The following is a 27,092-nucleotide window of genomic DNA, read 5'->3' on the forward strand; positions in this document are numbered from 1 at the left end:
AGTGGTGTGAAAGGGCAGGTACCTTCGAAGCCCCACCTCTGACCGTGTTCAGCATCCCAGATTGCACATGGGTCTGAGACGGGACATCTGTCTAAAAGGGGTGTAAATTGGTTCATCAAATTTCTGCCCTAATAGAAGTGCCCCAGAGAGCTGCAAGTGATGTTGTTTTGCTGAACTGTTTCAGAAAAGCCATCTAAAGTTTGGTCTATAAACAGGCTTAAAATACCAACCCTTTAAACTGGGACACTTATGAATAACACAGGTTCTGTGACTGGTTTAATTCTAACCAGCATTTCACCTGGTTTTAATTAACCATAGAACTTGTGTAATTCACGAGTGTCCCAGTTTAAAGGGATAGTATGGTAAGCCTATCTATAACCAACAAGGAGCTTATGACCTGTACTTTCATTGTAATATTATGTCTCCCTCAAGATCTGAAAAAGAGACACATTAAGACTCTGATTAAGAGGAAGTCTTAAAAAGAAGGTCATAAACCCTTATATGTATTTATACAGACCTGCAGGAGTGACACAGCAGGTGAAGGGTGGTTAGGGGAGAGCTGCTTAAGCTTTAGATGTACTGTTTCATTTTACATGAAGACCAATCTTATCTTATCAAATTCATGTGCCGATCAATTTCGTTTGAAAAAGTGCAAAGTGTCTCAGCTACAAATTGTTATTTGGAAAATGATCATTTATTTTAGTCAAGGTATGGTATGGAGAACTGAAGGCTTCCTGAGTAATAGGGGACGACTCTTGAAAACAAACATTAGTAGTTATAGAAATTGGGAACTAATTGTGAGTGTGGTATTTTCAGACAGACCAGGTGGTTGTTTTCTCTTAAGCCTTTGTTAAGCAGGCTTAGGTGAGTGCCGATTTGTAACATGTAATATTACAAATATTGGAGCATCTATTATGTTGGAGCATCTATTATGACAGGGTACTAACTTACCATGTATGGGGAAGTTACAAGCAAATTAACACCTTCTGGAATAAATTATATATTATCATTAATCCAATTCCATGACAGAGACTTTTGCATATTTCTTATATCCAACTAAACTCAAGTCTGAAGCGGTCACGGCAAAAATGGTACTCTTACATATTGTGGACATTAATGCTGTAGAGCATGGGTCTTCAATCTGCGGTCCTCCAGCTGCTGTGGAACTACACATCCCAGCATGCCCTGCCAAAGTTTTGCCATTAAGGCATGCTAAAACTGAGGCAGGGCATCCTGGGATGCATAGTTCCACAACAACTGGAGGGCCGCAGATGAAGACCCATGCTGTAGAGGGATCAATATGAAATGCCGGCGGACAGGATCCCGGATGTCATGACCCCGCCGATGTAATGTCGGCAGCGCGGCAAGCGCTAGAAAGTCCCTTGCAGGCTCGCTGCAATCGCCGTGCTGCGGTCAAGGTGGATCGCTGCACTCACCACAGGTTATATTCTCCCTCTATGGGTGTTGTGGACTCCAACAGAGGGAGAATAGCCTGTATCACCGGTATTTCAGTGCTAGTGGGGATTCCGGCATATTTTAACCGCTTCCCGCTATAGACAGTGTTATGTCAATGGAACAATGCCAACACTGTTTAAAGTTATAAAGCATTTTACAGGTGTCAGCACTATAACTTTAAACATGATCATGGAGCATGTTTAAAGTTAAAATGCCGACACAGTTAATAGGCTTTAAATAAATTTACAACTGTGCCAGCATTGTCCCATAGACATTTTGACTATATACAGCATTAATGTCAACAAATGACTTTCGGCAAAAAACAACCTGCCCCAATTTTAGCTGCAGCAAAATGTTTGATTGCTAGAGATGGGAAACAAACTATTCCCTCTTAACCACTTGCCTGGCACGGTTGCATCAGATGCAACCATGCCTGCAAGTGCTCCATCTGACCTGGTCGCACAGGATGCGACCAGTCAGATAGAGAGTGTTAGCAGCGGCAGGAAAGATAAACTTCCCTCCGCTGCTGCTGTCAGAGGGACCGGAAGGCCCCCCTGCCTCCCTGCACTCTCCCCCACTGATTGCCGTGCTGCCGATCACTGCTGATCTGTCAGCACGGCAGGATCCCCCCCCCCCCAGAGGCTGCCATTGTCAATGGCAGCCGCTGGGGAGAGTAAATGACCCCACCCAAGCCACCACCAGAACCCCCCTGTACACCTGCAGGCTGTCCCGGCTTTCAAAATGAAAGCCACATGGTCGCAATGTTCCCGATCGATGTTTTGATGTTTTGTTTTTTTAATTAAAAAAATGTACAAAAAATAATAATTATTATAATTTTTTTTTTACTGAAATCATTTGGGATAGGGTTAAATTCATGTTCTTCACCTAATTCACTCATAAAAAAAACGACAATTTCGGAGCGTTTTTTTGGCAAAATAAATCGTCAGTTAAGTGGTTAATTGTTGTCTTTAAAAGCGTATATGGTATATGGCATGTATAGAATACATTTCCCAGGAATGTCAGGATCATGATGTGTACCCAAATGTTATGTCAACATGATCAACTGTTGAAAAACCATCCCTGGATGGCTAATGGTTTCTTACTGTCACCCAGCGGCTCCAGTGCGGATTCTGGTTCCTGGCAGTCAAATGACTGTCACTTCCGAATCAGACTCCTGAGAGACTGGCGGTATTTGTAAGTATTTCCCAAATATCCCTAATAACTACCCCTAACCCGCTCTCTAGTGCCTAACCATAACATCCCTTGCAGCCTAATACTAACACTTCCGGCGGTGCCTAATCCTAACTGCTGGCATCCTCAGAATGTTGCCAATTCACAGAGCAACATTGTAACTGTTGAACATGTGACCATGTCAACATTCTGAGGATGTCGACATGGTGCTGTAGACAGTTTTACTATGCTGACCTGTTGAATGTCAACATGGTTAATGTCAACAATCTGGAGCGGATACCACATACAAAGGTGTGTGCTCCTACCTGTTGCACACCACCTGCTCCCCCCTATACATACCTGGCTGGATCTGGTGTATACATCCTATACAGCGCTGTATACCTGCTACAGTAACCCTGTATCATCCTGTAAACCTGTTCTGCCAATAGACAACAGTCCCCAACCTAATTACTTGGGGAAGGGTGAACTACATCTCCCAGTTTAACCCCCCCACCCTCCTGCACACACACACACTTCTCACTGTTCTTACCTACACCATAAAAATGATTTTGAAGCAGGTGGCACCTTACCTGTTTGTAAACCTGCCTTAAATAAATCATCTCTTCCACTGTTCCCAATGATACCAGCCTTAACACTTTCACATCTCTGCACTGACCAATTCGATAGGCCCTGTAAAACAATAAAATAATTGTGGCTCCCAATAATGAGCTGATAAACACACAATAGTTTAAATATATTATTGAAAGAATAGTAGTGATCAAGATACCGGAGAAACATGTAACTGTATACTGAAGCAAAATCATGCTGTCACTTTGTACTGTCTCAGAGGAAATGTACAGATTTTCATTAGATTCTCTTGCACAAAGTCAATTCCCATGCCTTATTTCTTATATTAAACAATTATTTTATCTAACATGGTGCAAATAGCTTTCTCAATACATTTAATATCACCCCTGTTTTTTTTGCGTGCTTATACATTTACCTATACAGTGAAAGCATAATTGCTATAATGAAAAGTAATAGAAAAAATAATAATAATCAGTTAGGTTGTTGTACCTTGGAGCATACAGAGGTGGGGTTTCAGTGGTGGGGGATGGAAAAGGGAAGTTTGGATGTTCTTACTATTTGGTTATCTGATGGTCTAAGAGTAGGCAATGGTAGTTTGTGTTGAGAATTTCTTCTTGAAATATGATGGTTGTATTGGTATTGGTAATATGGTATTCCCTACAAGGGTAACCAACACAACCATTATACTTCAAAAAGACATTCTCATCACCAACTACCATCACCTATACTTACACCTTCAGATAATTAACAAGTAAAAAGACATTACCTCTTTCAGACATACGACCCACGAATTTCCCTGCTCAGTCCTGGGTTTTTCACCTCTGAAAAATCCCGGGTTTTTGCTGGGACCTCCTTTCACACTAAACCTGAGACCTGGGAAATTCCCGGGTCGACACCTTTCAGACATAAGCCTGGTCTGCCAGGCTACTCTCATGTCACACACACACACACACACACACACACACACACACACACACACACACACACACACACACACACACACACACACACACACGTCTCACTCGTACATGTCTTACATACATACGTTTTACACATACAAGTCACACTCAAACACACATACATACATGTAATATACACACACATGCCAAGTTCTCACACACACACACCCCAACAGGTCGCCTCTCTGTTTTCAGGCTGCGCCGGCTGATTCTACAACTCATTGCACCACGGACTACAGCAGCCGGCGCACGCCCCCTCAAGGCAGCCCCGCCCCTTCCAGTCGGTCCAGCGCCAAACAGAGGCATGTAGGTGCGAGCCGGGAGCAAATTCCCGGGTCGCACCTTTCAGACCTAAGCCGTGTTGTCTACCCGGGATTTAAGTCCCAGGAAAAACCCTGGTCAATTGCAGGGTTGGCAACCAGGGAGCGTGTTCACAGGTTGGGACCTTTCAGACATGCCAAAATCCCGGACTGATGTGCGTTCATGTGTAAAAACACAGGATTTTGGAGGCTGTCTGAAAATCTCATTTTCCGACCTCTTTTCCCTCCTCCACTGGAATCCCACCCTTGGATGTGCCATGGTACATCAGTTTCTATAACTGCTGTAGGACTGGAATTCCATAACCAGCATAAGGCAGCAGCACAGATGTGTAGGCACCAAAGTAGAAATGACTCTTTTAGATTTTAGTAACCATCACTTCAACATTATGAAAATAGGATTTTGGTACTTACGAAAACTAAATTCAAGTGATTTATTAAAAACAATAGATTAGAAACCACTGAGGAGTGCTTTGCACTTTACCTGGTAACATAATGGTATGCTGATAATCTACACTATGGGGTTCAACACACACATATATATATATATATATATATATATATATATAAATAAAAGGCTAGTCGGCATATTATGTTTGTTTAGTGTTTCCCAGAGACAATAGACTGTTGTTTAAAAAAAAAAATACATTCAGAGTTAATAATAAAATTGCTACAAATTACCTGTCAATTGCCTGAAGGTCATTGGCTGGATTCCAGGTTGGGTCAAACACCACCACAACATTTGCCCCAACAAAATTGAGCCCTAAACCTCCAGCCCTGTAATAATGTAAAGGAACACAACATTATCAAGAACACCTGAAAGCAGCATTACATGGTCAATATAACATGCTTGTCGTCATAGATTATTGAACATAATGTAACTTACATTGTGGAAACTAAGCAAATGTTTACATCTTGCATACTGTTGAATTCCTTCACTATTTTTACTCTGTCCTCTGCCTTTGTGCTTCCATCAAGTCTATGATATTCCAGCCCTGATGCCATACAGTATCGCTCCAGAACATCAAGCAGCTAATATAGAAGGCATTGAGAAGTGGATTAGACAATCACAAAGCTCAGTGATCAGTTGTAAAATGACAAATAGTAAAAACTCAAAGTCTGTAGCATAGCTGGAATTGTTCCCTCTGGTATCGCGGCTTGAGAAAATAAGATTTTAAACCTACCGGTAAATCTTTTTCTCCTAGTCTGTAGAGGATGCTGGGGACTCCGTAAGGACCATGGGGAATAGACGGGCACCGCAGGAGATATGGGCACTAAAAAAGAACTTTAGGTATGGGTGTGCACTGGCTCCTCCCTCTATGCCCCTCCTCCAGACCTCAGTTAGAGAAACTGTGCCCAGAGGAGACGGACAGCACGAGGAAAGGATTTTGTAAATCCAAGGGCAAGATTCATACCAGCCACACCATTCACACCGTATAACATGGGATACACGAACCAGTCAACAGTATGAAACAAAACCAGTATCAGTCCAAAACTGATCCAAACTGAAAACATAACCCTTATGTGAGCAACAACTATATACAAGTCTTGCAGGATGTTGTCCGCACTGGGACGGGCGCCCAGCATCCTCTACGGACTAGGAGAAAAAGATTTACCGGTAGGTTTAAAATCTTATTTTCTCTTACGTCCTAGAGGATGCTGGGGACTCCGTAAGGACCATGGGGATTATATCAAAGCTCCAAAACGGGCGGGAGAGTGCGGATGACTCTGCAGCACCGAATGAGCAAACATTAGGTCAGCCAGGGTATCAAACTTGTAGAATTTTGCAAAAGTGTTTGAACCCGACAAAGTCACCGCTCGGCAAAGTTGTAAAGCCGAGACGCCTCGGGCAGCCGCCCATGAAGAGTGGAATGGGCCTTTACCGAATTCGGTAACGGCAATCCAGCCATAGAATGAGCCTGCTGAATCGTGTTACAGATCCAGCGAGCAATAGTCTGCTTAGACGCAGGAGCGCCAACTTTGTTGGCTGCATACAGGATAAACAGGGCCTCTGTTTTCCTAACCCGAGCCGTTCTGGCCACATAAATTTTCAATGCCCTGACCACATCCAGGGATTCAGAATCCTCCACGTCCCTCCACGTCCCTAGTAGCCACCGGCACCACAATAGGTTGGTTCATATGAAAAGAAGAAACCACCTTAGGCAGAAACTCAGCTCTATCCGCATGAAAAATCAGATAAGGACTTTTGTGAGACAAAGCCACCAACTCCGACACTCGCCACGCCGAAGCCAAAGCCAATATCATGACCACTTTCCAAGCGAGATACTTCAATTCAACTGTTTGAAGAGGTTCAAACAAGTGAGACTTAAGAAACCGTAACACCACGTTAAGGTCCCATGGTGCCACCGGAGGCACAAAAGGAGGCTGGATATGAAGCACCCCTTTCACGAAAGTCTGGACTTCTGGAAGAGAAGCCAATTCCTTTTGAAAGAAAATGGATAGGGCCGAAATCTGAACCTTAATGGAGCCTAACTTTAGGCCCAAATTCACTCCCGTTTGCAGGAAGTGGAGAAAACGGCCCAGATGGAATTCTTCCGGAGGAGTAGTCCTGGCTTTGCACCAAGATACATACTTCCTCCAGATACGGTGATAGTGTTTCGATGTCACCTCCTTCCTAGCCTTTATCACAGTAGGAATGACCTCATCTGGAATGCCCTTCTTCGCTAGGATCCTGCGTTCAACCGCCATGCCGTCAAACGCAGTCGCGGTAACTCCTGGAACAGACAGGGCCCTTGTTGTAACAGGTTTTCCCTGAGAGGAAGAGGCCACAGATCTTCTGTGAGCATTTCCTGCAGATCCGGATACCAGGCCCCTCGAAGCCAATCTGGAACAATGAGAATTGTCTGAATCCCTCTTCGTCTTATGATTCTCAGTATCTTTGTGAGGATTCTGCCATTGCCACTCTGCTCCTTGTGCCGCCTTGGCGGTTTACATGAGCCACTGCTGTGATGTTGTCTGACTGAATCAGAACCGCTAGACCTCGAAGTAAGGTCTCGCCTTGACGAAGGCCGTTGTATATGGCCCTTAATTCCAGTACGTTGATGTGTAGACAAGTCTCCTGGCTTGACCACAGACCTTGGAAGTTTCTTCCCTGTGTGACTGCCCCCCCATCCTCGGAGGCTCGCGTCCGTGGTCACCAGAATCCAGTCCTGAATGCCGAACCTGCGACCCTCTAGAAGGTGAGCACTCTGCAGCCACCACAAGAGAGATACCCTGGCCCTGGGGGACAGGCGGATCATCTGATGAATCTGTATATGTGACCCGGACCACTTGTCCAGAAGGTCCCACTGAAAAGTCCTGGCATGGAACCTGCCGAATGGAATGGCCTCGTAAGACGCCACCATCTTTCCCAGAACTCAAGTGCAGTGATGTACCGACACCCTGTCTGGCTTTAACAGGTCCCTGACCAAGCTCTGAAATTCCTGGGCCTTTTCCATCAGGAGAAAGACCCTCTTTTGTTCCGTGTCCAGAATCATGCCTAAGAAAGGCAATCGGGTCGTTGGAACTAACTGTGACTTCGGTAGATTGAGAATCCAACCGTATTGTTGCAACACCCTCAGGGAGAGGGATACGCTGCCCAGCAACTGTTCTCTTGATCTCGCCTTTATCAGGAGATCGTCCAAGTATGGGATAATTGTGACACCCTGCTTGCGCTGGAGCACCATCATCTCTGCCATTAATTTGGTAAAAATCCTCGGGGCCGTGGAAAGCCCAAACGGCAACGTCTGAAATTGGTAATGACAATCCTGCACCACAAATCTCAGGAACGCCTGATGAGGTTGATATATGGGGACATGAAGGTATGCATCCTTTATGTCAAGGGACACCATGTAATCTCCCCCTTCCAGACTTGCGATGACCGCTCTGAGCGATTTCATCTTGAACTTGAACCTCTTTAAGTATAGGTTTAAGGATTTTAAATTCAGAATGGGCCTGACCGAACCGTCCGGTTTCGGGACCACAAACAGGGTTGAGTAATAGCCCATCCCCTGCTGTAGCAGGAGAACTTTGACCACCACTTGTTGAAGGCACAACTTTTGAATTGCTGCCAAAACTACCTCCCTCTCTGGGGAAGAAGTTGGCAGTGCCGATTTGAAAAACCGGCGAGGAGGCACCTCTTCGAATTCCAGCTTGTACCCCTGTGAAACAATGTCTATTGCCCAGGGATCCACCTGAGAGTGAACCCAGACTTGGCTGAAAAGACGAAGACGTACCCCCACAGGGGCGGACTCCCCCCACGGAGCCCCAGCGTCATGCGGTGGATTTATTAGAAGCCGGGGAGGACTTTTGTTCTTGGGAACTGGCTGTAGCTGGCACCTTTTTCCCATTGCCCTTACCTCTGGCAAGAAAGGAAGAACCCCGAGCTCTCTTGGATTTATGCGACCAAAAGGACTGCATCTGATAATGTGGCGCTTTCTTAGGCTGTGAGGAAACATAAGGTAAAAAGGTTGATTTACCTGCAGTAGCCGTGGAAACTAGTACCGCGAGACCTTCCCCAAACAATTCCTCACCCTTGTAAGGCAAAACCTCCATATGCCTTTTCGAGTCGGCATCACCCGACCACTGTCCGGTCCACAGTGCTCGCCTGGCAGAAATCGCCATAGCGTTCGCTCTGGACCCCAGTATGCCCACATCCCTCTGAGCCTCCCTCATATAAAGGACAGCATCCTTAATATGGCCCAGGGTCAATAAAATAGTTTCCTTATCCATCGTATCCATATCAGCAGATAAGGTATCGGTCCACGCTATTACAGCGCTACAAACCCAAGCTGACGCTATTGCCGGCCTGAGTAATGTACCGGTATGTGTGTAAATCGACTTCAAGGTAGTTTCCTGCTTGCGATCAGCAGGATCCCTGAGAGCAGCGGTATCTTGAGACGGCAGCGCCACCCTTTTGGAAAGGCGCGTAAACGCTTTGTCCACCCTTGGGGAGGATTCCCACTGTACCCTGTCCTTTATCGGGAAAGGATACGCCATAAGAATCCTTTTGGGAATCTGCAGTTTCTTGTCTGGAGTTTCCCAAGCACTTTCAAATAACTCATTTAATTCAAAAGAAGGTGGAAAAGTAACCTCAGGCTTCTTTTCTTTGAACATGTGGATCTTTGGATTAGGTACAGCGGGGTCATCTATAATATGCAGCACATCCTTTTTAGCAATAATCATATAATGAATACTCTTTGCCAATTTTGGCTGCATCCTCGCATCATCATAATCGTCACAGGATTCAGAATCCGTGTCGGTATCTGTGTCGACTACCTGAGAAAGTGGGCGTTTTTGAGACCCAGAAGGCCCCTGTGACATAGGGAAAGGCAGGGCATGACCCCCTGTACCATCACTGGACTCTGCTTTGTCCAAACTTTTGTGCAATAAATTCACATTTGCATTTAAAATATTCCACATATCCATCCAGTCATGTGTCGGCGCCCCCCCCCCCCCCCCCCCGCGCCCTGCACCCAACAGTGTGCGCTGTGTGTGTTCAGTGAGGGAGCAATGGCACGCTGCGTTACCGCCACGCGTTACCTCAGTGAAGCTCTGCAGTCTTCTGCCGCCTTTGAAGTCTTCTGTCTTCCTATACTCATCCGGCTTCTATCTTCCGGCTCTGCGAGGAGGACGGCGGCGCGGCTCCGGGACGAACCGCTAGGGGAGACCTGCGTTCTGACTCCCTCTGGAGCTAATGGTGTCCAGTAGCCTAAGAAGCAGAGCCTATCACTTAAGTAGGTCTGCTTCTCTCTCCTCAGTCCCACGATGCAGGGAGCCTGTTGCCAGCAGGTCTCCCTGAAAATAAAAATCCTAACAAAATACTTTCTTTCAGGAAGCTCAGGAGAGCTCCCTGTAGTGCACCCAGTCTCCTCTGGGCACAGTCTTAAACTGAGGTCTGGAGGAGGGGCATAGAGGGAGGAGCCAGTGCACACCCATACCTAAAGTTCTTTTTTAGTGCCCATGTCTCCTGCGGAGCCCGTCTATTACCCATGGTCCTTAAGGAGTCCCCAGCATCCTCTAGGACGTAAGAGAAAGAAATGTTATATTCTATAAACATTCATATAAGAGTGTTTTCACAATTTATGTGCCAGCCCCGACCCCAAACATGTGACGCCATGACGGGGCTGCTGGGACCAAAGTGAAGCTGATCATGGCTTTCTAGGCATCAGGAATGCCAAATACAAGTAACACAGGGCAGCAATGGAGCCACCCACTAGGCTTTGCACCCTGCGCAGCTACACAACTCGACCACCCCTAGTTATGGCCCTGGGCACATTGGGAGTCACGCACGCGCTGCATACCTGTCTACAACTGTACTGCAATGAGGTAAGTATTGTAAAACACCCAGTGGCTCTTGCATGAACAGAATATGCAGCCATGGAAAAGTCTGGCTAGATGCCGCAGAAAACTGGTTTCTGCTCAGTTATAGATGCACAATCAGTGACAGAACTATAAAGGCTGCAACCTCTATGGGACCCGAAGGTGAAGATGGCCCGGCAATGCCAAAACTTACACCTCTAAATATACTCATGTATCATCTTTTTTTCAAAAGGACATGTGCATTGTGGTCTACTGATAAATCGTTTCCAAATGTTAAAGGATTCTATAGAATAAAGTTTATATAACTAGCGTCCTAGTAAATTCACTATAGTGAAAGAGTAATTTATCTAGTTTTAATACACTTTGATGGTTATTTGAAAAATATTTATAATCCGGATCACTGATACACAGAAATACTGAGCAAATAAAAGCTGTACTACAGTCCCAGTGCTGATGGAGAAATTCAGATATATACATACACCTTAATGGGGCTATCAAATTTAACTGCTGCCCCACACGTAAGGAGAAGTGAGGTAAAAAAAAGGTTTGTATGCTAAATTAACTGGCACATCTGTGAAAATAGTATGAACTATAAAATACAATTATTATTATTTATTTTCTCAGATAGTTTGAGGAATTAGCAAGGATTTTTAAACACTGCTCATTATGCACTTCAATGCCACTTCATATATCACACGTGAGGAAGGAAATGTGGTGGACAGCTGTTACTAGAAGAATATTTTGCTTTATCAATCAAGAGTTATGGCTCAGTCAAGCATGGCAGACATCATATGGTGCTCACCTTTGTGGAGAAGGAGAAAAGAAGAACCTTATCCTTGTTTTTTCTGCAGTGATTTAGGAGCTGCTGAAGGACCTGGAAGTGAACCACAAGACAGCAATGAATCAAAGTATCCAAATGTTGCTGTGAGAACTGGAAACTGTTACATGGAAATGGTGGAAACATTAATGACACAGAAAAAAACAAACCAGTAAATAAAACGTTAGTAACTCGGTAGCATCAAGTGTCTTTTCTTGCGATTATTAGACGCGATGTAATGCAATAGGACTGCGATGATATGCAGCATGCTTTTATTCTATGTGTAACTGTGACTGTACTTGCATCAAAATGCTATGCTACAGTGTTTTCCTGGAAAAGACTGTAACGTGACATTACGGATGCAGATAAAGCCGCAATTACACACAGAATATAGGCATGCTGCATATTTTAATCAGCAGGATCTGCTTGTGCGTCTTACTGCATTACATTGCGACTAAGATGCATTTTCCAGAAAAAAATCCCCAAAAAGGCGCTCGGCGCTACCGAGTCCTGCCACGTAGTGACACGACTTGAAGGGTTGTTTCATGTGACTGCAGCAAGGATGTAAGAGGACACATCTGTATATAAATAACTTTTAAGAAAATTCTCCTTTGCACTCTAAAGGCCCATATAGACGGGCTGATGCTGGGAGAGATGTGTGCTGAGCGAACCGCTCAGCACACATCTCTCCCGCCGCTCAGCACAGCGCGATCTGTGCTGAGCGTGCGGGGGGAGACGGGGGGGCCGCTCACTTCACCCAGCGGGTGAAGTGAGCGACCCGCTAGATTGGCCTGCACGGCAGGCCAATCTAGCAGCAGCGATAGCGATGCACGGGGCTGCGCATCGCTATCGCTGTAAGGGGTACACACGAAGCGATCAGACTTATATTCTAAGCAATCTAGCCAGATTGCTTAGAATATCGCTCCGTGAGTACCCCCCTTAAGAGCTGCAGTCTGCGGTGATGCTAAATGTTATCACACACACCAATTAGATTACGTTTAAATACAATACATTTAGCACAATCACAAATAGCGCTCACTACAACAGAGATAAAAAGTCACCATACATTGGGGGTCATTCCGAGTTGATCGCTCGCTAGCTGTTTTTAGCAGCCGTGCAAACGCATAGTCGCCACCCACAGGGGAGTGTATTTTTGCTTTGCAAGAGTGCGAACGACTGTGCAATCGAGCTCTGCAAAAACATTTTGTGCAGTTTCAGAGTAGGTCTGAACTTACTCAGCCCTTGCGATCGCTTCAGTCTTTTTGGTGCCGGAATTGATGTCACACACACGCCCTCTAAACGCCTGTGTTTTCCCTACCACTCCCAGAAAACGGTCAGTTGAAACCCATAAATGCCCTCTTCCTGTCAATCTCCTTGCGATCGACTGTGCGAATGGATTCTTAGTTAAATCCATAGCTCAGCAACGATCCACATTGTACCCGTACGACGTGCATACGCATGCAGTAGAGACCTGATCGCAGCGCAGCGAAAATCGACAGCGTGCGATCAACTCGGAATGACCCCCATTGTGAGGGCCATTATTCACATAATGATGAACTGTCCTGTAGGTGCCAGCAGCCTTAGAAATGGTGAAATTCTTCTCTTGATTTTTGCTGATCCTGATCTCGCATGGTTGGGGTCTCCCAATTGGAATAGGAATAAAAAAGGAACAAAAAAATATATATATAGTATAGTACAGTTTAAGTACAGAGTTCTTCCTTTATTCCACCACAGTGAAAAAATCCGGATGAGTGTATCTGTCACCTTCTATTTTCACTATTAAAAAGCGCGTACCCTACTCAAGTGTAAGTGTCTCCCATAAACGTAACTTTTCCCCACTTTCTACTACAAGAAGGTGTCGGTATCCTCTACTGGGCCACCTCAATGGTGTATGTGAGGGATGGTAACTATTGGTCGTACCCAACTTACTGCTAGTAAAACTGTTTAAAAGTGGTTTTCTGTATGTGACTACAAATGTACATGATTATACCAACTAGCCATAGTGAATAAAACAGGATTTTAATACCTACCGGTAAATCCTTTTCTCCTAGTCCGTAGAGGATGCTGGGGTCCATTTCAGTACCATGGGGTATAGACGCTTCAGCAGGAGCCATGGCCACTTTAAGACTTTTCTAGAGTGTGAACTGGCTCCTCCCTCTATGCCCCTCCTCCAGGGAGACGGACATTTTGAGAAAAGGATTTACTTTTAAATTAACGGTGAGATTCCTACCAGCTCACACTTCAACCATGCCGCACAACATGGTATTCAACAAAACTCATGCCAACAAGCATGAACATTACAGCAACCGTGCTGAAAACTTAACAAAATAACAACTGCAGGTAAAGTACGTACTGGGCTGGGTGCCCAGCATTCTCTACGGACTAGGAGAAAAGGATTTACCGGTAGGTATTAAAGTCCTGTTTTCTCATACGTCCTAGAGGATACTGGGGTCCACTTCAGTACCATAGGGTTATACCAAAGCACCAGTACGGGCGGGAGAGTGCGGATGACCCTGCAGCACCGATTCACCAAACTTGAGGTCCTCATCGGCCAAGGTGTCAAACTTGTAAAACTTAGCAAACGTGTTTGCCCCTGACTAAGTAGCTGCACGGCAAAGTTGTAACGCTGAGACCCCCCGGGCAGCCGCCCAGGATGAGCCCACCTTTCTAGTAGAATGGGCATTCACCGAATTCGTTATCGGCAATCCTGCCGTGGAATGAGCGTGCTGAATCGTACCTCTGATCCAGCGCGCAATGGTCTGCTTAGAAGCAGGACACCCAATCTTGTTGGGAGCATACAGGACAAACAGAGCCTCTGTTTTCCGTATCCGAGCTGTTCTTGCGATATAAATTTTCAAAGCTCTGACCACATCCAGAGACTTTGACGCAGCGAAGGTGTCAGTAGCCACTGGCACCACAATAGGTTGGTTTATATGGAAAGATGAAACCACCTTCTGAAGAAATTGCCCTATATTCACGGAAGATCAAGTAAGGACTCTTGTGAGACAAGGCCCCTAACTCAGACACCCTCCTTGCGGATGCCAAGGCCAACAGCATGACCACTTTCCAAGTGAGAAACTTCAACTCTATCTCCTGTAGAGGTTCAAACCAATCCGATTAAAGGAACTGCAACACCACATTAAGATCCCATGGTGCCACTGGAGACACAAATGGAGGTTGGATGTGCAGAACTCCTTTCACAAACGTCTGAACTTCTGGAAGGGAGGCCAATTGTTTCTGAAAGAAAACGGACAAGGCCGAAATCTGGACCTTGATTGAACCCAATCTTAGGCCCGCATCCACACCTGCCTGCAGAAAATGGAGAAAACGTCCTAACTGAAACTCTTCCGTAGGAGCCTTCTTGGATTCACACCAAGACACATATTTTCTCTAAATACGGTGGTAATGTTTAGACGTTACTCCTTTCCTGGCCTGAATCGGAGTGGAAATGACTTCTTTGGGAATACCCTTTCGGGCTAGGATCCGGCGCTCAACAGCCATGCCGTCAAACGTGGCCGTCTTGATACACGCACGGCCCCAAGCTCTCCTTGGCCAGTCTGGGACAATGAGGATCGCTCGAACCCTTGTTCTCCTTATGATCTTGAGCACTTTTGGAATAAGTGAAAGTGGAGGAAAGACATACACCGACCAAAACACCCACTGGGTCACCAGTGCATCCACTGCTATTGCTTGAGGGTAACTCGACCTGGAACAATATCTCTGAAGCTTCTTGTTGAGACGAGATGCCATTATGTCTACTTGAGGAACTCCCCAAAGACCTGACACCTCTGCAAAGACTTCTTGGTGGAGGCCCCATTCTCCTGGATGGAGATCGTGTCTGCTGAGGAAGTCTGCTTCCCAGTTGTCCACTCCCGTAATGAAAATTGCAGACAGAGCTCTTGCATGTCTTTCTGCCCAGAGGAGGATCTTTGTCACCTCTGACATCGCCGCTCTGCTCTTCGTTCCGCACTGACAGGTTATGTACGCGACTGCTGTTACATTGTCTGACTGGATCTGTACGGGTTGATCTTGAAGAAGATGCCCCGCTTGTAGAAGGCCGTTGTAAATGTCTCTCAACTCCAAAACGTTTATGCGAAGACAGGTTTCCTGACTTGACCATCTTCCTTGGAAGCTTTCTCCCTGTGTGACTGCAACCCAGCCTCGGAGACTTGAATCCGTGGTTACTAGGACCCAGTCCTGAATCCCTAAGCTGCGTCCCTCTAGTAGGTGAGAACTGTGTAGCCACCACAGGAGCGAAATTCTGGGTTTGGATGAGAGGATTATCTTCCGGTGCATGTGTAGGTGGGATCCGGACCACTTGTCCAACAGGTCCCACTGGAATACTCTGGCATGGAATCGGCCAAACTGTATGGCCTCGTAGGCCGCTACCATCTTCCCCAACACCCGAATGCATTGATGAATTGACACTCTTGTTGGTTTCAGAATTCGTTTGACCATTCTCTGGATTTCCAGAGCCTTTTCTACTGGAAGAAATACCCGCTGTACTTCTGTGTCCAGTATCATCCCCAGAAAGGACAATATTGTAGTCGGTTCCAATTGTAACTTTGGAAAACTTATGATCCAACCGTTATGTTGAAGTACAGTCAGGGAGAGTGCCTTGTTCTGCACCAACTGTTCCCTGGATCTCGCTTTTATCGGGAGATCTTCCAGGTCAGGAATTATATTGACTCCTTGTTGTCGAAGGAGGACTATTATCTCCTGCCATCACCTTGGTGAAAACCCTCGGTGTCGTGGAAGGTCAGAATGGCAACGTCTGAAATTGGTAATGACAATTCTGTATTGCGAATCTGAGAATAGCTTGATGTGGAGGATAAATGGGAACGTGTAAGTAGGCATCTTTTATGTCTACTGACACCATGAAGTCCCCCTCCTCCAGACTGGAAACCACTGCCCTCAGGGATTCCATCTTTAACAAAACCTTTGCAGGTAGAGATTCAGAGTATACAGGTTTAGAATCGGAATGACCGAGCCGTCCGGCTTCGGAACCACGAATAGGGTTGCAATAAACCCTTCTCCTTGTTGTAACAAGGGAACCTGGACAAAAACTTGACCCTGACACAATTTTTGTATTGCTGCTGCCACCACTTCCCTGTCTGGGATAGAAGCTGGTAAGGTCGATTTGAAAATACGGCCTGGGGAAATGTCTTGAAACTCCATTTTGTACCCGTGGGACTCTATTTGTATGACCCACGGGTCTAGGCCAGATTGAACCCAGAACTGACTGAAGAGTTTCAGACGTGCCCCCACCTGAGCGGACTCCCGCAAGGGAGCCCCAGCGTCATGCTGAAGATTTGGCAGGAGCAGAGGTTGATTCTGCTCCTGTGATCCTGGAGACGCTGTGCACTTTATTTCCTTTTCCCCTTTCTTTACCCACAAAGAAAGGGGAACCTTTACCCTTTTTTGTAATTTTTGGGCCGAAATGACTGCATCTGAGAGTGATGTGTCTTTTTCGCCGGCGCAGGAGCAATAGGCAAGAATGTCGACTTACCTGCGGTAGCCGCAGAAACTAAAGCATCCAGCCCATCTCCAAATAAGGACTCACCTTAATACGGGAGAGCCTCCATATTCCTTTTGGAATCTGTGTCAGCCTTCCATTGGTGAATCCACAATGCCCTCCGTGCTGAGATTGCCATGGTAGCGGCTCTTGATCCCAAGAGCCCAATATATTTCATGGCTTCTAGCATGTACGCAGCAGTGTCTTTGATATCACCTAACGTTAGGAGTATCTCGTCTCTATCTATTGTGTCAATGTCTAATGACAAGTTTTCTGACCACTTTTCAATAGCACCACTCACCACTTCAATAGATTACAACGTAGACTCCAATTTGCAGTCCGCCGGCTCCTTAAGTGAAGCCGTAACAGGCGCAGGGAGAAACACCTTTTTCCTTTAACCGTGACAGGGCACTTTCTAAAATGGGGGGTGACTCCCACCTTTTCCTGTCCTCTGCATGGAAAAAGCTAAGCTGCCTGACTTCTTTTGGGAATCTGAAATTTCTTTTCGGGTTAAACCAGACTCCCTCCAAGAGACTGTTCAGCTCATGAGGTGGAGGGAAAAAGTTACATTACTTATTTACTAAAGTAAGCCTGCTCCTGTGGTAAAGGAGGGGGCCCCGTAACTTCTAATACCTCCTTTATAGCTAAAAACATGTTTTGAATGTTTTTTGCTAACTTAGGACCTATTCCCCTGGAATCACTAGTGTCGACACAGGAATCAGCGTCCGTGTCGGTATCAGTTCATACTACTTGTGCAAAAGTTTATGTGACCCAGAGGGGTCCCCTGTGGACGAAAAGCAGAATTATTAAAAATCACATCTTCAACAGATGATTTTCAGTTTTCTGCATGAGACTCAGACTTATCCAATCTCTTACTGATATGATTCACACTATCACGTAAATCTTTCACCCAGTCAGGCTCTTGGTGTCACATTACAACTCTGTGTCCCTAACATGGCTCCCACAGAGGGAGAGCTCCCTGCCTCAGACATGTCACACATGTGCACAATCACACCACAGACACTCCGGGGCTTAAAGGGGACAGACCCACAGTAAAATCTGTCAGAGGGACACAGAAAAAACATTGCCAGCCCACAACTCAGCGCTTAAATAAAAAATCCCTGTGTCGTGTACTTTGTACACAGAGACTTTCCGCTCTATATATATTGTTAATAATAGGCTATAATGCCACAATATACACTTTTCCCCCCTTTTTGCACTCTGATACTAAAATCATAAGTTGAGAGGAGGATCAGCGTTTCTTCCCTTGCTTTTTGCTGGAAGAAAATGGCGCTGAGCAGTGTGCTGGCTGCCTACAGAAGAAGCCCCGCCCCCTGCAATGGCACATTTTTCCTCAGCAAACATGAGGTAATATTTATACTGGTGGGGGTGTAGGATTGTGCCATGGCCCAATATGCTACCTTTTTGCCAGTCAGAGTAGGTTTTCATGCTACCCAGGGCGCCCCCCCCCCCACGCCCTGCACCCTGCTGTGCGCTGTGTATGGATAACATGTCCGCGCAGCGTTCCCGATCGCTGCGTGGTACCTTAAGCCGTCGCGATGACCGGAGGTCTCTATTGCAGATCTCCGGTAATAATACTCACGTGTCTTCTGACTTTTGGCTCTGTTAGGGGGGTGATGGCGTGCTGTGGGAGTGAGCGCATAACCGCAGCTAGTGTTCAGTACCCTTCAGGAGCTAATGGTGTCCTGTCAGCAAGAAGCAGAGCCATGAAAATCTTTAGGAAGTTGATTCCTACTTCTTCCCCCTAAGTCCCACGAAGCAGGGAGACTGTTGCCAGCAGTCTCCCTGAAAATAAAAAACCTAACATAAAGTCTTTTCAGTGAAACTCAGTAGAGCTCCACTGGAGTGCGACCAGTCTGCCTGGGCACATTTTGTAAACTGAGATCTGGAGGAGGGGCATAGAGGGAGGAGCCAGTTCACACTCTAGAAAAGTCTTAAAGTGCCCATGGCTCCTGCTGAACCGTCTATACCCCATGGTACTGAAGTGGACCCCAGCATCCTCTAGGACGTATGAGAAAACATCTTTGCCGTTTCATCTTCAAGGCAACAGTTCAAGGAAGCCGGAAGCTATTGTCTGATCAGACAATATACCAGACAGTTTTTGGGTAATTCATAAAGGTACTGTTTTTCTTCCTTTTGAGGAAAAGAAGACAAACAAGATGTCCACAATAACAATGGACCAATATGGCCTCTAACAATCCTGATGATGGATTGTAGGATTTCCAGATATGTAGAAGCTTGGATGCTTCACCGCAAGACATCTGGGTCAGTGACATTGTAAAAGATGTATAGAAAACCAGATAATAAAAAACAAAGACATGTTTGTAAAGTCATCATTTTGACAATCTCAGGTATAAAGCATATCATTAGGAAACAGCATACAACCCCTTCTGGAGAAACAAGCTATTGTTACAAGTTGCGAATGAAGCTTGCATTCTGTTTTTGTTTTATGTTGTGAGTCTGTTGTATTTCTGTAGCAGTCCAGGTTTTCTTATGTACTTGTTTGAAATACTGTTGCGGGACACCTTTGGTGAGTCTGTGTAACTGCAGCCTGTCCCCTGTATGTGTGGCCTGTGCAGTCTCACCTGTCAGATAATTAGGCCATTACCTTGTGTCTGGTTTACTGCAGCCTGTCTCCTGTATGTGTGGCCTGTGCAGTCTTGCCTGTCAGATAATTAGGCCATTACCTTGTGTCTGGCTTTCCAGCCATCCTGATTGGGGCTTGCTTCGTTTATTACCTAGCCTGCTCCTAACCCGAGGCCAGTTATAGCTTCAAGTTGCTGTTTGTAGCTGGTCCCTGTTCCTTGGTGGAATCTGGAATCTGTGCAGTAGTGCTGTCTGTTCCAGTTGCCAAGCCTGCTATCACTGCACACAGTGTAATATTGCTCTGAAGCCAGTCTCAGTCTCTGTGTCTCTGGATCTCTGCTCCCCTTCAGGGGGTTCTGTTCCAGTTTCAAATTCCGGGCTTCTTCAGAATCCACATCAGACAGTTTAAGCTAAGTCCTGGGATCTTGCATTGGTTATTTTTAGAGTTTGAGTTACCTCTTGTATTTGATTATATCATCATTGTTGCATTTACATATCATTAGCATTCATTATTGTACCATCCTGTGTATTGTTGCACTTCATATTCTTTGAGTGTTTGTTATAATATCACCCAGTGCATTGTTGCACCTGTGTACAATTTGTTTATTATTCCTGTCTGAGTATAGGGCAGGGTTATCAAGGTTGTCCTGTGACGTCTCACAGTACTGCATTTACTCTAGCCCAGCCTCCAATAGTCACCTTGTTCATACATAAAACCTGGGGGCATCTGTGTATGGGGTGGACCTAATTCACCCTGGAAAGGCAGCTGCTATAGGAGAAGCCTAGCATCGCAGGAGGCTAAAAGACTGCTGGGCAACAGGTAATTGCGTGAGCGTCACCAGGTACCACCTTATAACCCAGGAGACTGAGTAATCTTCATAACAGTGATTTCCAGGGTTCCTGAGTCCCAGCTCTTTCTAGTAGAGTAAGAGAAACATTCTGCCCTGTACTGCATCTCAGGACACTCAAGCTGCACATAAAGACATAAAAAATTTTTGTATAGAGACTGTAAGTTCCATCCACAGGGATACAGAATGAGACATACATACCAACTGCGCAACATTATTGTTTCATCAGAACCTGCAGTCTGGGACATCTTTTTCAGTTTACGTGCCTACAATTTTACCCCAGGATCTTTTCCTAGTACTTCTGATGGTAGCAGTCAGAAAGCAAGGAACTGCAGTATGTCCTGATCTGAATTACATTGTAGCAATCCAAAAGGTGAAAAAGGTGTACAAAGCAAGGCAATCAAAGTGATCTCTCCCGTACAAGAACATAGATTGGTCATAAATGCCTGTCAAATTGGAATTCTCATGGGAATCCAGATACACACATTCAGAGAAAAAAAAATCTGTATCACTAGAGAGTATCCTACAAAATTCAACAGCTGTCATTTCAAATCCAGTCTTGGCAGAGATCTTCAGTGCTGTAAGATGTGGAGTGGTTTAGTTTTTTTTTGCCACTGCACATGCATCTAAGTCGCACTGTGCATGTGCCGCAATAGTTTTGCAATGGTGGTGGCAGTGATGATTTAAACAAAAACCGAAAATATTAGAGGTACTGCACTCAGCCTGTGTCTAAAATGTAAACTTTGTGATAAGCTTAACATATAAGAAAATTAAAAATGTGTGTTTATACAGAAACTTTCCAGAAACTTTTTTATAAAAAGCAGACTGGGGTTTCAATATGTGCTGTTCAAGCACAAAACAATGGCCAACAGTAAGGACCGTAGATGCAGTGGTCGGCCAAGGAAACCTAGTGCATCAGAAGAAAGACACATCATGCTTTCTTCCCTTTGAAATCAAAAGATATCCAGCAGTACCATCAGCTCAGAACTGCCAGAAACCAGTGGGACCCAGGTACACCCATCTACTGTTCAGAGAAGTCTGACCAGAAGTGGTCTTCATGGAAGAACTGTGGCACAATACCTTCGACATGGAGACAAGCCAAGTGACTGAACTATGCAAGAAACCATAGCAACTGGAATGCAGAAAAATGTCAGCAGGTGCTCTGGACTGATGAGTCAAAAATTTAAATATTTGGCTGTAACAGAAGGCAGTTTGTTCACCAAAGGACAGGAGAGCGGTACAATAATGAGTGTCTGCAGGCAACAGTGAAGCATGGTGGAGGTTCCTTGCAATTTTGGGGCTGCATTTTTAGCCAATGGAATTTGGGATTTGGCCAGGATAAATGGTGTCCTCGATGCTTAGAAATACAGGCAAGTACTTGTTCATCATGCAATATCATCAGGGAGGTGTCTGATTGGCTTTAAATTAATTCTGCAGCGGAATGACTCCAAACATACAGCCAATGTCATTAAAGAACTATGTTCAATGTAAACAAGAACAAGGAGTCCTGGAAGTGATGATATGGACCCCACAGAGCCCTGATCTCAACATCATCAAGTCAGTCTTGGATTACATGAAGAGACAGAAGCATTTAAGCATGCCAACATCCACAGAAGATCTGTGGTTAGTTCTCCAAGGTGTTTGGAACAACCTCTGTGCAGAGTTTCTGCAAAAACTGCATGCAAGTGTACCTAGAACCGATGCTGTTTTGAAGGCAAAGGGTGGTCACACCAAACATTAATTTGATTTAGATTTCTGTTAAAAAAATTAATTATTAACACTTCTATTTTTTTAAATCATTCTTCCTAGGGTGGACAATCTCGGGATCAGGATCAGTGGGATCCTGGGATTTAGGCCAAAAATCGTCTGGGATTCAATCCCAGGACTCGAAGCTCCAATCTCGGGGATTTCGGGATCAGGCGGTCCTTTGTTTTTTTAATGCTGGGCAGCGCCCTCAGGAGGCCCAGAAGCTGCCCGGATACCCCTGTGCAGCGTGACGTGAATTCAGAGGTCACGCTGTGCAGTCAGCCGCCTGCCGCACAGACTTCACCGTACCGGAGGAAGTTACCCACCCGCCCTCCCAGGAACAATGGTGGTGAGTTATGTGTGCGGGGTCGGGGGTTCGTTGACACAGGAAAGAAACCAATCCCGGGTATCCCAGGAATCCTCGGATTGACCATTTTTCAATCCTGATACCCGGGATTGAAAAAATGGCCTGGGATTGGCCACCATTAATTCTTAATTTACTGCATTTTTTCCTCCCCTGCCTAAAACTTTTGCTGCATATTTTTTTTTAGTTTACAGTTTATCTTTTCTGTGTAGATGATATTGAGGATATCCCATTAAAGGCAATAAACATTATGTACCACTCTTGAATGGCGTAACGTATCTATCCACATCCCTGGCTTCACATAGAGGTGTGCAGGAAAGCTAGTGAATTCAGAGGTAATATAACTGCCAGATAAGTACACAGCCAAGCATCACAGCCAAGTACAGCGGTACATCACTTTGAATTACATTGGCCACTATGTATCAGGATTAGAAAGCTTTATTCAGCAGCTGAATATTTGTAAGACTTTTGATCTTGTGATTACATTTACATAATGTACCTATTACATCATCGAATGCATCATGCGCTAATATAAACTATATGTACTGACTAAAAAATTGTTTAAACAATATATCTATACTCATTCATGAATTTGCATATTCAAACTTGCTGTATCTGGAGCTTGCAATACATTTCTACAGTATATGATATCAATACAGAGTTTGGTATAGAGTTGTTACTTAAACTGCTCACTTTTTTGGCTGCTGACTTTAAATGCTGCAAGGTTATCAAAGTAAAACTTTCTCAGAGTAAGTCTTGTTAAAATAATCTGTGAGATGTATACGCCACACTTCCTCCTTTCTTGTGCTTATAGTAAATGCTGACTTCTCATACTCTTGTCATTGTTTGAGATGCCAACTACCCATACTCAAAGATGTTCTTCTGGTGGGGATGTAATCAATGTGGGATTTGTGCATAATGTGTATACTGTTCATTTTAAAGAAAAGCATGTCCACATCTGGCAAAGTGACTTTGCTGATGCAACGCACCATTGGGAAAAAAGACAGGACTCTTCTGCGCAAGCTAGGCTGGATATTCTCAGTGGGCAATAGATATTTAAACCATAAGATTTACTCAGTTAAAACAAATGCACATTATCTGCTCATCTATTTCATGCCAATACTTCAATTTACTATTCTAGACATAAATTTTATATAATTTACCTGAAGATGGGAATCATTCTACCATAGAAAAATTCTCAGCTACTACTTAAAAGATGAAAGTAAAGAAAAATGACATGCACTCTAGTTCTACACTGCTCAGTCTGTTCTCTTGGGGGTATATTATATAAAAACTCGCTCTTTGAGTAAATATACCCCCTAGGGTCCCTTGATTCCTAGTTTCACAGTGACCTATGCAGCATCAGGGCGTTCTTTGAGGTTGTGTAAAGCTGCTGCTTTTATTTTCAGTGTTCAGCTGGCTGTCAGTAAGCAGAATAGAATTCTCACGAAAAAAGATAATAATGCTAAATTCTCATTATTTGGTTTAGCAACATATTACATTATCATTAAATCCTGTTCTTGAAGATATATAATGTGAGTATAGATGATTAGAGAGCCTATTACTTCATGACTGGTAGATGGGCTATCCGTAAACAAAAGTATACTGTTACTTTGACTCCTCCTAGGTCTAGACACCCCTGCTAAAGGAAGTACTGTAACCGTTAGTTTTGATTAGCAAAATCCCTTATTTCATGGCAAAAAAGTACGTCAGTGCAGACATCTGTGGACATCCCAAAGTTGTAAACTATGTGTAGGAACTAAAAATTCTATTTAAAAAAAAAACTAGAAATATTTTGCAGAATGAAAAAGTAGTAACACTTTCTGGCTGAAAGCTGGCTAAAATGCACCTACTCAGACAATGTGTGTGTATATAAAAAAACAAAAACAACTATATATATATATATACATACATACAAATATTGGACCGGCATTCCATGTAACGGTAAGCTGCTCCCGGTGCCCTCACAAGTAAAGTGAGCTATTGTACGGCACTCAGGATATTGGACTGAAGAAAGACAGGATGATGTTTGATATATCCTGATGACAATCTTTAAATAGATTGAAACGTTGATATTACACTAGATGTGTGTCTTTCTTCAGTCCAATATCCTGAGTGCCGCACCTTAGCTCGCTATATATATATATATATATATATATATGTCAAATTTTAAAGTCAGGTATATATTAGCTTTAGTGAAACAAAGTAAAACAGTATAAGACATTAAAATACACACTACAATCATACAGTACAGGTTGAGTATCCCTTGTCAAAATATTCTGAAATACGGATTTTTTTTTTTAGCAAGACTAAGATAAGGAAACCTTTGTTTTCGGATGGCTCAGTGTAAACAAACTTTGTTTAATAGACAAAGTTATAAAAAATATTGTATTAAATGATCTTCAGGCTGTGTGTATAAGGTGTATATGAAACATAAATGCATTCTGTGCTCAGACTTGGGTTCCATTGCCATGATATCTCATTATGGTATGCAATTATTCCAAAATATGGAAAAATCTGATATCCAAAATACTTCTGGTCCCAAGCATTTTGCATATGGGATACGCAACCTGTACTAACAGCAGAAACAAAATACAGAGAAGTGTTCAGCTATCCAAATATGGAGCGCAAGTGTCATACACATAAGCACCAGTTAAGAAATCTAAAAACATCATGGGGAAAATACAAAAGAGATAAATTAAAAAAAATACAGTTCACAAATAGCATATGTATAAATAGGCAAACTTGTGTTTAATTAGGGAGGACTGGTCAAAACCATGGTGTCTCTGCACAATTAGTGGCCTCAGCAGATGGAAGAACGTACTGTACCTAGAGGTTTACAAGGGCACCAATATCTTATGGTACTTGTGTGGTGTGTTGCGGCTAGTGTACATAAATCTGTCATATTGCATGGAAGTCTTGACCAACGTTTCCCAATTATTTACCTCAGGAGCCGCATTCTCAATACAAAGCCTGGCAATTATAACTAGGCTATAACAGAGGCTGTACCAAAGGATTAAGAATAGCCTAGAAAGTAGAGATGAGTCTGGAGGACCAAACATTAGCAGGAAAAGTTCTAACGGGGAGACACACTAAGGTTTTTATTCGGTCAGCGAGAAACATCTGACCTAGCTTGCAGACACCTACAAGTGGGCAAAAATTATGGTCCTCAAATTTGCCCAGTTCAAAGAATCTAGCATGGTCCCACAGGGGAGCCTCAGGATCGAAGCCCACTCTGACAAACAGTTTATATGCCCTATTAGAGACTTCGACCATCTGTAACAGGTAAGAGAGAGACCTACGAAATGCTATGTAATATTTTGTATGCAGATATGCATCCTATTCATATCCATTTGCGAATAAGACGCATTTTTATAGAAAAATCGCCCTTGGGATGGGCGCCCAGCATCCACTACGGACTGCGAGAAATAGAATTATCGGTAAGTAAATTCTTATTTTCTCTGACGTCCTAGTGGATGCTGGGAACTCCGTAAGGACCATGGGGATTATACCAAAGCTCCCAAACGGGCGGGAGAGTGCGGATGACTCTGCAGCACCGAATGAGAGAACTCCAGGTCCTCCTCAGCCAGGGTATCAAATTTGTAGAATTTAGCAAACGTGTTTGCCCCTGACCAAGTAGCTGCTCGGCAAAGTTGTAACGCCGAGACCCCTCGGGCAGCCGCCCAAAATGAGCCCACCTTCCTTGTGGAATGGGCTTTCACAGATTTTGGCTGTGGCAGGCCTGCCACAGAATGTGCAAGCTGAATTGTACTACAAATCCAGCGAGCAATAGTCTGCTTAGAAGCAGGAGCACCCAGCTTGTTGGGTGCATACAGGATAAACAGCGAGTCAGATTTCCTGACTCCAGCCGTCCTGGAAACATATATTTTCAGGGCCCTGACTACGTCCAGCAACTTGGAGTCCTCCAAGTCCCTAGTAGCCGCAGGTACCACAATAGGCTGGTTCAGGTGAAACGCTGAAACCACCTTAGGGAGAAATTGAGGACGAGTCCTCAATTCTGCCCTGTCCGAATGAAAAATTAGGTAAGGGCTTTTATAGGATAAAGCCGCCAATTCTGAGACACGCCTGGCTGAAGCCAGGGCCAACAGCATTACCACTTTCCATGTGAGATATTTTAAGTCCACAGTGGTGAGTGGTTCAAACCAATGTGATTTTAGGAACCCCAAAACTACATTGAGATCCCAAGGTGCCACTGGAGGCACAAAAGGAGGTTGTATATGTAGTACCCCCTTGACAAACGTCTGAACTTCAGGAACTGAAGCCAGTTCTTTCTGGAAGAAAATTGACAGGGCCGAAATTTGAACCTTAATGGACCCTAATTTTAGGCCCATAGACAGTCCTGTTTGCAGGAAATGCAGGAAACG

General features: G+C 44.5%; 1 protein-coding gene across 2 annotated transcripts in view; it reads right to left on the reverse strand.

The window, feature by feature from the left end:
* ERCC6L2 (ERCC excision repair 6 like 2) overlaps nt 1–27,092 on the reverse strand; it is a 377,041-nt gene that overhangs the window by 127,570 nt on the left and 222,379 nt on the right. For both annotated transcript variants that reach the window (XM_063913746.1, XM_063913745.1), the window contains 4 exons: nt 11,613–11,684; nt 5,376–5,521; nt 5,171–5,266; nt 3,216–3,315 (listed from right to left, as the gene is read on the reverse strand). In XM_063913746.1, coding sequence (XP_063769816.1) covers nt 3,216–3,315; nt 5,171–5,266; nt 5,376–5,521; nt 11,613–11,684 — 414 coding nt within the window. The remainder of the gene's footprint in view (nt 1–3,215; nt 3,316–5,170; nt 5,267–5,375; nt 5,522–11,612; nt 11,685–27,092) is intronic.

Source organism: Pseudophryne corroboree, chromosome 1, assembly GCF_028390025.1.
Source record: "Pseudophryne corroboree isolate aPseCor3 chromosome 1, aPseCor3.hap2, whole genome shotgun sequence".
Taxonomy (NCBI): Eukaryota; Metazoa; Chordata; class Amphibia; order Anura; family Myobatrachidae; genus Pseudophryne; species Pseudophryne corroboree.